We start from the raw sequence: 14,597 nt of genomic DNA, 5'->3' as shown, positions 1-14,597 counted from the left end.
TGTATTTTATGTTCCAAAATGTACCAAAAGCTACTAAATAGCACAGCTGAGTGTTATATCAAGTTTGATCAATGCTGGAAACATTGGGAAGAATTTTAGGAAAATGTTCCATAACTCCGTCAGACTTCAATCATATTTAGAGTATATACCCTATATATAAACTGTATAATATCCTGTAGAATAGTATAGAATATATATATATACTGTAATTAGAGAATATATATATATACTCTGTTTAGAGTATATATATATATACTGTGTTTAGAGTATATATATATATACTGTGTTTAGAGTATATATATATATACTGTGTTTAGAGTATATATATATATATATATATATATATATATATATATATATATATATATACTGTGTTTAGAGTATATATACTGTGTTTAGAGTATATATATATATATATATATATATATATACTGTGTATTAAAGTATACACTCAGTCCTCCTCCTCCTCCTGCCTCCCGATGACCTCCAGCTGAACCTTCTTCTTCTTCCCTTTCTGCTCCACCACCTCCTTCTCCGGATGCTCTGATTGGTCGTACCATGGCCGGGGGGCGGAGCCTGAGTCGCAGGCCCTGCCCCCGCGGCGGAACCCCCCCCTGCCGGCCCTCACCAGGCCCCAGCCCTGCAGGTTGGGCTCCTCGTCCTGCACCCCCCCCCGGCTCAGGTCCAGCTCCTTGGCGCTCAGCGAGGACATCCGGACCGGCACCGTGTTCCCGAACTTTGAATAGTTGACGCAGTATCGCCCGTCCTCCTCCGTCATCACGGAGACGAAGCGCCGCCCCCACAGGATCTCCTCCGGGGTGTAGGAGGTCCGGGCCTGCATGGTGATGCCCGTCGTCTCCACCACACCTGCAATCAATCAATCAATCAATCAATCGATCAATCAATCAATCAATCAATCAGTCGCCTGGGACACCTTCAGGGGGGGGGGGGGGGGGGGGGGGGGCAGGTGAGAGACAGGTGTGTGTGTGTGTGTGTGTGTGTGTGTGTGTGTGTGTGTGTGTGTGTGTGTGTGTGTGTGTGTGTGTGTGTGTGTGTGTGCTCACCCTCCAGGATGACGATGATCTCCAGGTCCTCGGTGGGCAGTGTGTGTGTGTGTGTGTGTGTGTGTGTGTGTGTGTGTGTGTGTGTGTGTGTGTGTGTGTGTGTGTGTGTGTGTGTGTGTGTGTGTGCGCTCACCCTCCAGGATGACGATGATCTCCAGGTCCTCGGTGGGCAGTGTGTGTGCTGACAGCTCGTACAGAGGGCTCCCTCTCTCCATGGTGTGGCTGATGATGAGCGGAGACACGAGGAAGATGCCGTTGCTGCGCAGAGGATTCTCCACCTGGATGTCCAGCTGACACACAGGGACCACCTCGCCCTCTGCCGTCACCGTGCGCCGGATCACCTGCACACACACACACACACACACACACACACACACACACACACACACACACACACACACACACACACACACACACACACACACACACACACACACACACACACACACACACACACACACACACACACACACACACACACACACACACACACACACACACACACACACACACACACACACACACACACACACACACACACACACGTTCAACACGACCTTCTTCACTGGGGAAAGAGCTCTTTTTGATCCACAACTATATGAAGGAACTTTTTGTGTGTCTTTAGCGTGTGTTTGTGATCATTGTGCATCCCTTATGATCGTTGTTGTTGTTGGTGTTGTACCAGAGGCCTGTACTACGAAGCAGGATGTTCTCTTAGCGGCTAACTTCAGGTTAACTCTGGGTTTCCGGTCCTACGAAGCTGGTTCTCTTTTTAGCGGGCTAGATCTCCATGGTAACTGATGCTGAGCGGCTAACCTGCTCCGGAGCAGGTTAGGTTGCAGGCTAAGAGCTCAACTCAGTGAAAGCACTGCCTGCTGACCAATCAGAGCTCAGTGTGCGGAGTTTAAAGCCATCAAGTCATATTACAGGAGAAAGGAAATACAGAAAAGCTGCCGTTGCAGGAAAGACGGCCGACAAAAATCAGCGACTGTGTGAACGTGAAAATTAATAGAATATCACCTCCCATCTTCTGAGCAATCTGACTATTAGAACATTAGCGTTAAGAAAGCTTACTTAAATATCTGCCACAACATAAGTAACCGGATCAGAGTAACATTAAGTACAGTCCACGGCATATCACATCATAATGTATCATCTCCTTATCTGAGTCAGCTGAGCCGTATCTGGCCGTGCAACATTCACAGTGTCACATACTGGATGCAGAAGGATTATTTGAAGCAACACATTAAGTTGAGGAAACACTCGAGTCAAATGTAATGAAAGTCAGATGGTGTCTTAGACGGGGCAGTGATATCATAAACCTGTTCATGTACGCATTCAAACACTTGTTCTGTTACCAGCTGTATTCACCTTGCAGGTGCAGCTATGTGGCTTTGATCCTGGATCAAGTGTTTAAGTCATGGATGTTTAAAGTTTAACTTCTTCATATGTCTAATATTATAGTTGACTTCTCATTCAGGAAGTATGACGCTGCGCTGTCAGTACGCTTCTCCATGTTTGTGATTGGTCGAATGCTCCAGATACCACCCCTTTCATGTGAACGCTCCTAACTAGATAGGACACGGCTGGTTTGAGCGATCCACTTGATAACCAGCGTCGTAGGATCGTTTAATGAGAGCGCGTATGTTTTGGATTAGGCCAACCGGCTAACTCAAACATATCCAGGTTAGGTTGAACCAGCTTCGTAGTACAGGCCTCTGCAGCTGCACAGTGTTGTTGTTGTTGTGTATGTACCTGCAGCTGCACGGTGTTGTTGTTGTTGTTGTTGTGTGTGTACCTGCAGCTGCACGGTGGCGGAGATGATCATGCTCTTCCTCAGGTCCCCCACCCTGAACATGAAGGTGGGACGTCCGTTGCGCGGGGCGATGACAGCGTTCCTGGAGAAGATGAGCGTCTCCGCCCTCCGGTTGGCCTGCGCGGTCTTCATGAAGACGCAGCCCAGCATCACGGCGTTGATGATCAGCCCCAGGATGTTCTGGACGATCAGCACCGTGATGGCCAGCGGACACTCCTCCGTCACCATGCGGCCCCCGAAGCCAATGGTCACCTGCAGGGGGGGGGTCACATCCTGCAGTGTCATGGTGCGTTCACACCGGGTCTGACTAAGGGGTCTGAAGGAAAGTTATTCCAAAGTCATTTGAGAAAGAGTCTAAGAGTGGAGGGTCCTGAGGAACGAGTCAACGACACGTCACATTTAAATATAAGACTATGAAACCAGACAGAGTCGCATTTCAAGATTTGGAAGATTTACTATAAACAACAAACAAGAATAAAATAAATGAATAACTATTAGAGAATAAGTCCGGATATGAATCCATCAGTGAGTGTACCATGAGGGAGCCTCACCTGGACCTCGATGGAGAACAGGAAGGCGGAGGTGAAGGAGTGGATGGCCGTGACGCAGGGCACCATGGGGTCAGAGTCCGGGTCGCGGGGCTGCAGGTCCCCGTGAGCGAAGGCCAGGAGCCACCAGATCATAGCAAACAGCATCCAGGAGCACAGGAAGGCCGACGTGAAGATCAGCAGGGAGTAGTGCCACTTCAGGTCCACCATCGTGGTGAACACATCCTGCAGGAAGCGGCCCTGAGGGGGGAGAGCAGAGGGAGGGGGGGTGAGAGCAGAACCAGAGGAAGAGAGGGGGGGTGAGAAGAGAACCAGAGAGGAAGAGAGGGGGGGTGAGAGCAGAACCAGAGAGGAAGAGAGGGGGGGTGAGAGCAGAACCAGAGAGGAAGAGAGGGGGGGTGAGAGCAGAACCAGAGAGGAAGAGAGGGGGGGTGAGAGTAGAACCAGAGAGGAAGAGAGGGGGGGTGTTGTTATTATATATATAGCAATTTTATTTATAGGGATAAAACCCTTGAGATGCACCATCTCGTTTTCAAGGGGGTCCCTGTTATTCCTGTGGTTGTTGTTGTTGTTGTTCTTGTTGTTGTAGTAGTTGAAAACGGCACATCATCACCAGGACGGAGCCGCCATCCATGGAGGACCTCTACACCCAGCGGTTCAGGAAGAAAGCCCTCAGGATTATCAAAGACCCCCATCACTCCATCCACAAACTGTTCAGTCTGCTGCTGTCTGGCAGGCCCTAACGCAGGATCCAGACTAAAACCACCAGACTCAGGGACAGCTTCAGGACTAAAACCACCAGACTCAGGGACAGCTTCAGGACTAAAACCACCAGACTCAGGGACAGCTTCAGGACTAAAACCACCAGACTCAGGGACAGCTTCAGGACTAAAACCACCAGACTCAGGGACAGCTTCAGGACTAAAACCACCAGACTCAGGGACAGCTTCAGGACTAAAACCACCAGACTCAGGGACAGCTTCAGGACTAAAACCACCAGACTCAGGGACAGCTTCAGGACTAAAACCACCAGACTCAGGGACAGTTTCAGGACTAAAACCACCAGACTCAGGGACAGCTTCAGGACTAAAACCACCAGACTCAGGGACAGTTTCAGGACTAAAACTACATCACATTTAGCTGAGGCTTTTATCCAAAGCGACTTACAATAAGTGCGTTCGACCAACAAGATACAACCTTGAAGAAATCAGAATCATAAAAGTTCATCAGGTTTCATAGAGCTAAACATTTCAAGTGCTCCTCAACTGGCTTTAGATCAGCCAGCCCTTTATTAGTATATAAGTGCTTTGTTAGTAATTCTATCTCTGGAAGTGGAGTCCAAAGAGATGAGTTTTCAGTCTGAAGAAGATGTGTCAGCTTTCTGCTGTCCTGATTTCAATGGGGAGCTCATTCCACCATTTTGGAGCCAGGATAGCAAACCCACGTGTTTCTGCTGATGGGAACTTGGGTCCCCCTCGCAGTGCGGGTGCAGAGAGCTGTTTGGCTGATGCAGAGCGGAGTGCACGTGCTGGGGTGTACGGTTTAACCATGTCCTGGATGTAGGAAGGGCCAGATCCATTCACAGCATGGTACGCAAGTACCAGTGTCTTGAAGTGGATTCTAGCAGTTACTGGAAGCCAGTGAAGGGAGCGGAGGAGCGGCGTGGTGTGGGAACATTTAGGAAGGTTGAAGACCAGACGAGCCGCTGCATTCTGGATGAGCTGCAGAGGTCGGAGGGCACATGCAGGTAGACCAGCCAGGAGGGAGTTGCAGTAGTCTAGGCGTGAGATGACGAGAGCCTGGACCAGAACCTGCGTCTCTTTCTGGGTCAGCTGGGGACGTATCCTCCTGATGTTGTAAAGAGTGTAGGAAGGAAAAGCAGTTCAGTCTTGTCAAGGTTGAGCTTGAGGTGATGAGCAGACATCCACTGAGAGATGTCAGCTAGACAAGCAGAGATGCGTGCGACGACCTGGGTCTCTGAGCGGGGAAAGGACAGAATTAGTTGGATGTCGTCAGCGTAGCAGTGGTATGAAAAACCATACGGGCTAATGACTGATACGAGCGAGTTTGTGTACAAGGAGAAGAGGAGGGGACCAAGAACAGAGCCCTGAGGGACCCCTGTAGTTAATTGACAAGGGTCGGACTCGGACCCTCTCCAAGTTACCCTGTAGGTCTTTGAGGTATGAGGTGAGGAGGGAAAGTGCAGAGCCTGAATCTCCAAGTTCTTGGAGAGTGTGAAGGAGGATCTGATGGTTCACCGTGTCGAATGCAGCAGACAGGTCCAGAAGGATGATGACAGAGGAGAGGGAGGCTGCTCTAGCCGTGTGCAGTTCCTCAGAGACAGCAAGGAGAGCAGTTTCTGTTGAGTGACCTGCCTTGAAACCAGACTGGTGCGGATCCAGAAGGTTGTTCTGATGGAGATAACAGGAGAGTTGTTTAAAGACAGTTCAAGTGTTTTAGACAGGAACGGGAGGAGAGAGACAGGCCTGTAGTTTCTAACATCAGACGGGTTGAGAGTGGGTTTCTTTAGGAGAGGGTTTACTCTTGCCTCCTTGAGACTGTTTGGAAAGGGACCAGAAGTTAGAGAAGTGTTGATGAAATGAGAAACGGTAGAATATCAGGAGCGATAGTCTGAAGGAGGTTTGAGGGGATAGGGTCCAGAGGACAGGTGGTAGGACGGGCAGAGGTAATGAGGGTAAGACCCTCACTTGGAGAGAGAGGGGAGAAGGAGGTCAGTGTTTGGGGGAGGGTCTGGTGACCCAGCGGTGAGTAAAGGTGAGTCAGAAAAAGAAGAGCGAATATCATCAACCGTTTTTTCAAAGTGGTTGACAGAAGGGAGGAGGGGGAAGGGGCTTTTTTTAAAACCACCAGACTCAGGACTAAAACCACCAGACTCAGGACTAAAACCACCAGACTCAGGACTAAAACCACCAGACTCAGGACTGAAACCACCGAACTCAGGACTGAAACCACCAGACTCAGAACTAAAACCACCAGACTAGGGACTAAAACCACCAGACTCAGGACTGAAACCACCAGACTCAGGACTAAGACCACCAGACTCAGAACTAAAACCACCAGACTAGGGACTAAAACCACCAGACTCAGGACTGAAACCACCAGACTCAGGACTAAAACCACCAGACTCAGGACTAAAACCACCAGACTCATGACTAAAACCACCAGACTCAGGACTAAGACCACCAGACTCAGGACTAAAACCACCAGACTAGGGACTAAAACCACCAGACTCAGGACTGAAACCACCAGACTCAGGACTAAAACCACCAGACTCATGACTAAAACCACCAGACTCAGGACTAAGACCACCAGACTCAGAACTAAAACCACCAGACTCAGAACTAAAACCACCAGACTCAGGACTAAGACCACCAGACTCAGGACTAAGACCACCAGACTCAGAACTAAAACCACCAGACTCAGAACTAAAACCACCAGACTCAGGACTGAAACCACCAGACTCAGGACTAAAACCACCAGACTCAGGACTAAAACCACCAGACTCAGAACTAAAACCACCAGACTCAGGACTGAAACCACCAGACTCAGGACTAAAACCACCAGACTCAGAACTAAAACCACCAGACTAGGGACTAAAACCACCAGACTCTGTACTAAAACCACCAGACTCAGGACTGAAACCACCAGACTCAGGACTAAGACCACCAGACTCAGAACTAAAACCACCAGACTAGGGACTAAAACCACCAGACTCAGGACTGAAACCACCAGACTCAGGACTAAAACCACCAGACTCAGGACTAAAACCACCAGACTCATGACTAAAACCACCAGACTCAGGACTAAGACCACCAGATTCAGGACTAAAACCACCAGACTAGGGACTAAAACCACCAGACTCAGGACTGAAACCACCAGACTCAGGACTAAAACCACCAGACTCAGGACTAAAACCACCAGACTCAGGACTAAAACCACCAGACTCATGACTAAAACCACCAGACTCAGAACTAAAACCACCAGACTCAGGACTGAAACCACCAGACTCAGGACTAAAACCACCAGACTCAGGACTAAAACCACCAGACTCAGAACTAAAACCACCAGACTCAGAACTAAAACCACCAGACTCAGGACTAAGACCACCAGACTCAGAACTAAAACCTCCAGACTCAGGACTAAGACCACCAGACTCAGGACTAAGACCACCAGACTCAGAACTAAAACCACCAGACTCAGAACTAAAACCACCAGACTCAGGACTGAAACCACCAGACTCAGGACTAAAACCACCAGACTCAGGACTAAAACCACCAGACTCAGGACTGAAACCACCAGACTCAGGACTAAAACCACCAGACTCAGGACTAAAACCACCAGACTCAGGACTAAAACCACCAGACTCAGAACTAAAACCACCAGACTCAGGACTGAAACCACCAGACTCAGGACAGAAACCACCAGACTCAGGACTGAAACCACCAGACTCAGGACTAAGACCACCAGACTCAGAACTAAAACCACCAGACTCAGGACTGAAACCACCAGACTCAGGACTAAAACCACCAGACTCAGGACTAAAACCACCAAACTCATGACTAAAACCACCAGACTCAGGACTAAGACCACCAGACTCAGGACTAAGACCACCAGACTCAGGACTAAAACCACCAGACTCAGGACTAAAACCACCAGACTCAGGACTAAAACCACCAGACTCAGGACTAAAACCACCAGACTCAGGACTAAAACCACCAGACTCAGGACTAAGACCACCAGACTCAGGACTAAGACCACCAGACTCAGAACTAAAACCACCAGACTCAGGACTGAAACCACCAGACTCAGGACTAAAACCACCAGACTCAGGACTAAAACCACCAGACTCATGACTAAAACCACCAGACTCAGGACTAAGACCACCAGACTCAGGAATAAGACCACCAGACTCAGGACTGAAACCACCAGACTCAGGACTAAAACCACCAGCATCAGGACTAAAACCTCCAGACTCAGGGCTAAAACCTCCAGACTCAGGACTAAGACCACCAGACTCAGGACTAAGACCACCAGACTCAGGACTAAAACCACCAAACTCATGACTAAAACCACCAGACTCAGGACTAAGACCACCAGACTCAGGGCTAAAACCTCCAGACTCAGGACTAAGACCACCAGACTCAGGACTAAGACCACCAGACTCAGGACTGAAACCACCAAACTCATGACTAAAACCACCAGACTCAGGACTAAAACCACCAGACTCAGGACTAAGACCACCAGACTCAGGACTAAAACCACCAGACTCAGGACTAAAACCACCAGACTCAGGACTAAAACCACCAGACTCAGGACTGAAACCACCAGACTCAGGGCTAAAACCACCAGACTCAGGACTAAGACCACCAGACTCAGGACTAAGACCACCAGACTCAGGACTAAAACCACCAGACTCATGACTAAAACCACCAGACTCAGAGTAAAACCACCAGACTCAGGACTAAAACCTCCAGACTCAGGGCTAAAACCTCCAGACTCAGGGCTAAAACCTCCAGACTCAGGGCTAAAACCTCCAGACTCAGGACTAAAACCTCTAGACTCAGAACTAAGACCACCAGACTCAGGACTAAAACCCCCAGATTCAGGACTAAGACCACCAGACTCAGGACTAAAACCACTAGGCTCAGGGCTAAAACCACCAGACTCAGGACTAAAACCACCAGACTCAGGACTAAAACCCCCAGATTCAGGACTAAGACCACCAGACTCATGACTAAAACCTCCAGACTCAGGACTAAAACCACCAGACTCAGGACTAAGACCACTAGACTCAGGAATAAGACCACCAGACTCAGGACTAAAACCCCCACACTCAGGAATAAGACCACCAGACTCAGGACTAAAACCTCCAGACTCAGGACTAAAACCTCCAGACTCAGGACTAAAACCTCCAGACTCAGGAATAAGACCACCAGACTCAGGACTAAAACCTCCAGACTCAGGATTAAAACCACCAGACTCAGGATTAAAACCACCAGACTCAGGACTAAAACCCCCACACTCAGGAATAAGACCACCAGACTCAGGACTAAAACCACCAGACTCAGGACTAAAACCTCCAGACTCAGGACTAAAACCTCCAGACTCAGGACTAAAACCTCCAGACTCAGGACTAAAACCTCCAGACTCAGGAATAAGACCACCAGACTCAGGACTAAAACCTCCAGACTCAGGATTAAAACCACCAGACTCAGGATTAAAACCACCAGACTCAGGACTAAAACCCCCACACTCAGGAATAAGACCACCAGACTCAGGACTAAAACCTCCAGACTCAGGACTAAAACCTCCAGACTCAGGACTAAAACCTCCAGACTCAGGACTAAAACCTCCAGACTCAGGATTAAAACCACCAGACTCAGGACTAAAACCTCCAGACTCAGGATTAAAACCACCAGACTCAGGAATAAGACCACCAGACTCAGGACTAAGACCACCACACTCAGGACCAAAACCACCAGACTCAGGACTAAGACCACCAGACTCAGGACTAAGACCACCAGACTCAGGACTAAAACCACCAGACTCAGGACTAAGACCACCAGACTCAGGACTAAAACCACCAGACTCAGGACTAAGACCACCAGACTCAGGACTAAGACCACCAGACTCAGGACTAAAACCACCAGACTCAGGACTAAGACCACCAGACTCAGGACTAAAACCACCAGACTCAGGACTAAAACCACCAGACTCAGGACTAAGACCACCAGACTCAGGACTAAGACCACCAGACTCAGGACTAAAACCTCCAGACTCAGGACTAAGACCACCAGACTCAGGACTAAGACCACCAGACTCAGGACTAAGACCACCAGACTCAGGACTAAAACCACTAGACTCAGGGCTAAAACCACCAGACTCAGGACTAAAACCACCAGACTCAGGACTAAAGCGCCCAGACTCAGGACTAAGACCACCAGACTCAGGACTAAGACCACCAGACTCAGGACTAAAACCTCCAGACTCAGGACTAAGACCACCAGACTCAGGACTAAGACCACCAGACTCAGGACTAAGACCACCAGACTCAGGACTAAGACCACCAGACTCAGGACTAAAACCTCCAGACTCAGGACTAAGACCACCAGACTCAGGACTAAGACCACCAGACTCAGGACTAAGACCACCAGACTCAGGACTAAGACCACCAGACTCAGGACTAAAACCACTAGACTCAGGGCTAAAACCACCAGACTCAGGACTAAAACCACCAGACTCAGGACTAAAGCCCCCAGACTCAGGACTGAAACCTCCAGACTCAGGACTAAAACCACCAGACTCAGGACTAAAGCCCCCAGACTCAGGACTGAAACCACCAGACTCAGGACTGAAACCACCAGACTCAGGACTAAGACCACCAGACTCAGGACTAAGACCACCAGACTCAGGACTAAAACCTCCAGACTCAGGACTAAGACCACCAGACTCAGGACTAAGACCACCAGACTCAGGACTAAGACCACCAGACTCAGGACTAAGACCACCAGACTCAGGACTAAAACCACTAGACTCAGGGCTAAAACCTCTAGACTCAGAACTAAGACCACCAGACTCAGGACTAAAACCACCAGACTCAGGACTAAAGCCCCCAGACTCAGGACTAAGACCACCAGACTCAGGACTAAAACCACTAGACTCAGGACTAAAACCACTAGACTCAGGGCTAAAACCTCTAGACTCAGAACTAAGACCACCAGACTCAGGACTGAAACCACCAGACTCAGGACTGAAACCACCAGACTCAGGACTAAGACCACCAGACTCAGGACTAAGACCACCAGACTCAGGACTAAGACCACCAGACTCAGGACTAAGACCACCAGACTCAGGACTAAAACCACTAGACTCAGGGCTAAAACCTCTAGACTCAGAACTAAGACCACCAGACTCAGGACTGAAACCACCAGACTCAGGACTGAAACCACCAGACTCAGGACTAAGACCACCAGACTCAGGACTAAGACCACCAGACTCAGGACTAAGACCACCAGACTCAGGACTAAAACCACTAGACTCAGGGCTAAAACCACCAGACTCAGGACTAAAACCACCAGACTCAGGACTAAAGCGCCCAGACTCAGGACTAAGACCACCAGACTCAGGACTAAAACCTCCAGACTCAGGACTAAGACCACCAGACTCAGGACTAAGACCACCAGACTCAGGACTAAGACCACCAGACTCAGGACTAAGACCACCAGACTCAGGACTAAAACCTCCAGACTCAGGACTAAGACCACCAGACTCAGGACTAAGACCACCAGACTCAGGACTAAGACCACCAGACTCAGGACTAAGACCACCAGACTCAGGACTAAAACCACTAGACTCAGGGCTAAAACCACCAGACTCAGGACTAAAACCACCAGACTCAGGACTAAAGCCCCCAGACTCAGGACTGAAACCTCCAGACTCAGGACTAAAACCACCAGACTCAGGACTAAAGCCCCCAGACTCAGGACTGAAACCACCAGACTCAGGACTGAAACCACCAGACTCAGGACTAAGACCACCAGACTCAGGACTAAGACCACCAGACTCAGGACTAAAACCTCCAGACTCAGGACTAAGACCACCAGACTCAGGACTAAGACCACCAGACTCAGGACTAAGACCACCAGACTCAGGACTAAGACCACCAGACTCAGGACTAAAACCACTAGACTCAGGGCTAAAACCACCAGACTCAGGACTAAAACCACCAGACTCAGGACTAAAGCCCCCAGACTCAGGACTGAAACCACCAGACTCAGGACTGAAACCACCAGACTCAGGACTAAAGCCCCCAGACTCAGGACTAAAGCCCCCAGACTCAGGACTGAAACCACCAGACTCAGGACTAAAGCCCCCAGACTCAGGACTGAAACCACCAGACTCAGGACTAAAGCCCCCAGACTCAGAGAGAGTTTCCTCCCTCAGGCCATCAGACTGCTAAACACCTGAACTGTGTGAAGAACATCCAGAACATTCATCTGTTCGCTCCTTAGAAATGACTAATCTTATATATCATATTCCAATCACTTATAGACTCTTTTGCACTCGTAGTTGGTGTTGTTATTGATGTTGTTATTATTGTTGTTGTTGTGTACCTGCTCGCGGATGTTCTTGTGGGCCACGTTGCAGGAGCCGTTCTTGGTGATGAACCTGGCTCTCTGGGAGCGGAAGCTCCGCCTGTTGGGGGTCTGATCCTCAGCGAGGCGGGTCAGCAGGAAGCCGTCAGGCAGGAGACCCTTCCTCGCTAACATGCTGCTCACACACACACACACACACACACACACACACACACACACACACACACACACACACACACACACACACACACACACACACACACACACACACACACACACACACACACACACACACACACACACACACACACACACACACACACACACACACACACACACACACACACACACACACACACACACACACACACACACACACACACACAGAATGAAATCAGAAGCTTCGCTCAGAGGATGGGATTTGATTTGTTTATATTTAGTTAGTAGACTTGTTTTACAGGAACTTGTTGTTGTTGTTGTTGTTGTTGTTGTTGTTGTGTTTGCTAGCGGGCTGAGCAGCATCAGCGTTAAAGCATTGATGAAGCTGCATCATGTGACCTGTTCCACATTAAGATGAGGATGGATTATTGATGACTGATAAGAGCAGCTGATGTTAGAGAGATCCCTAAAGCCTTTTCAGTGTGCTCTTTAGATCATGTACTAAAACATGGACCCATGTAGTAACTTAGTAAACACTACTGTTGTTGTTGTTGTTGTTATATACAAGTCATGGAATTATTGTCACATCATTATACAATTATGTGTGTTATGTTAACATTTCATATTTCACTTGAACTCCAGTCACATAGTGAGATCATTAGGAAACGATGATAATGATTTCATACGCTTTTATTATATCGACTTAACGATGGAAACATATCCATATTTAAAAAGATGCAGAGGACCATATAAGAAAAACATTAAAGGGTGATCACACATTATTATTATTATTATTATTATTATTAATATTATTATTATTATTATTATTATTAATGAGTCACGCTTTATCGATTTATTGTCAAAAAATACAATAAAAATGTGTATTTTGCCAACATTTAAAAAAAAGTTTGGGTAATCCTATTCCATCAGCTCACACACACACACACAGACACACACACACACACACACACACACACAGACACACAGACACACAGACACAGACACAGACACACACACACACACACACACACACACACACACACACACACACACACACACACACACACACACACACACATACAGACACACACACACACACACACACACACACACACACACACACACACACACAGACACACACACACACACACACACACACACACACACAGACACACAGACACACAGACACAGACACAGACACACACACACACACACACACACACACACACACACACACACACACACACACACACACACACACACACACACACACACACACACACATACAGACACACACACACACACACACACACACGCACACACACACAGACACACACACACACACACACACACACACAGACACACACACAGACACACACACACACACACGCACACGCACACGCACACATACACACAGACGCACACACAGACACACACACACACACACACACACACACACACACACAGACACAGACACAGACACACACACACACACACACACACACACACACACACACACACACACACACACACACACACACACACACACACACACACACACACACACGCACACACACACAGACACACACACAGACACACACACACACACACACACACACACACACACACAGACACACACACACACACACAGACACACACACAGACACACACACACACACACACACACACACACACACACAGACACACACACACACACACGCACACGCACACGCACACATACACACAGACGCACACACAGACACACACACACACACACACACACACACACACACAGACACAGACACAGACACACACACACACACACACAGACACACAGACACAGACACAGACACAGACACACACACACACACACACACACACACACACACACACA

At 48.6% G+C, this 14,597-nt stretch overlaps 1 protein-coding gene across 1 annotated transcript; it reads right to left on the bottom strand.

The window, feature by feature from the left end:
* Nucleotides 1–429: 429 nt before the first annotated feature.
* On the bottom strand, nucleotides 430–13,655 carry kcnj11l (potassium inwardly rectifying channel subfamily J member 11, like). The gene is made up of 5 exons (XM_079681650.1): nucleotides 12,563–13,655; nucleotides 3,432–3,668; nucleotides 2,863–3,132; nucleotides 1,198–1,405; nucleotides 430–867 (listed from the first exon to the last, which is right to left on the bottom strand). The coding sequence occupies exons 1-5, from the start codon at nucleotides 13,064–13,066 to the stop codon at nucleotides 452–454; spliced, it is 1,635 nt and encodes a 544-aa protein (XP_079537776.1). The 5' UTR covers nucleotides 13,067–13,655; the 3' UTR covers nucleotides 430–451.
* Nucleotides 13,656–14,597: the final 942 nt, after the last annotated feature.

This window comes from Notothenia rossii (genome assembly GCF_949606895.1).
Source record: "Notothenia rossii genome assembly, chromosome: 5".
Taxonomy (NCBI): Eukaryota; Metazoa; Chordata; class Actinopteri; order Perciformes; family Nototheniidae; genus Notothenia; species Notothenia rossii.
The sequence above is the reverse complement of the archived record's forward strand: the minus strand, read 5'-3'. Positions and strand labels throughout refer to the sequence as shown.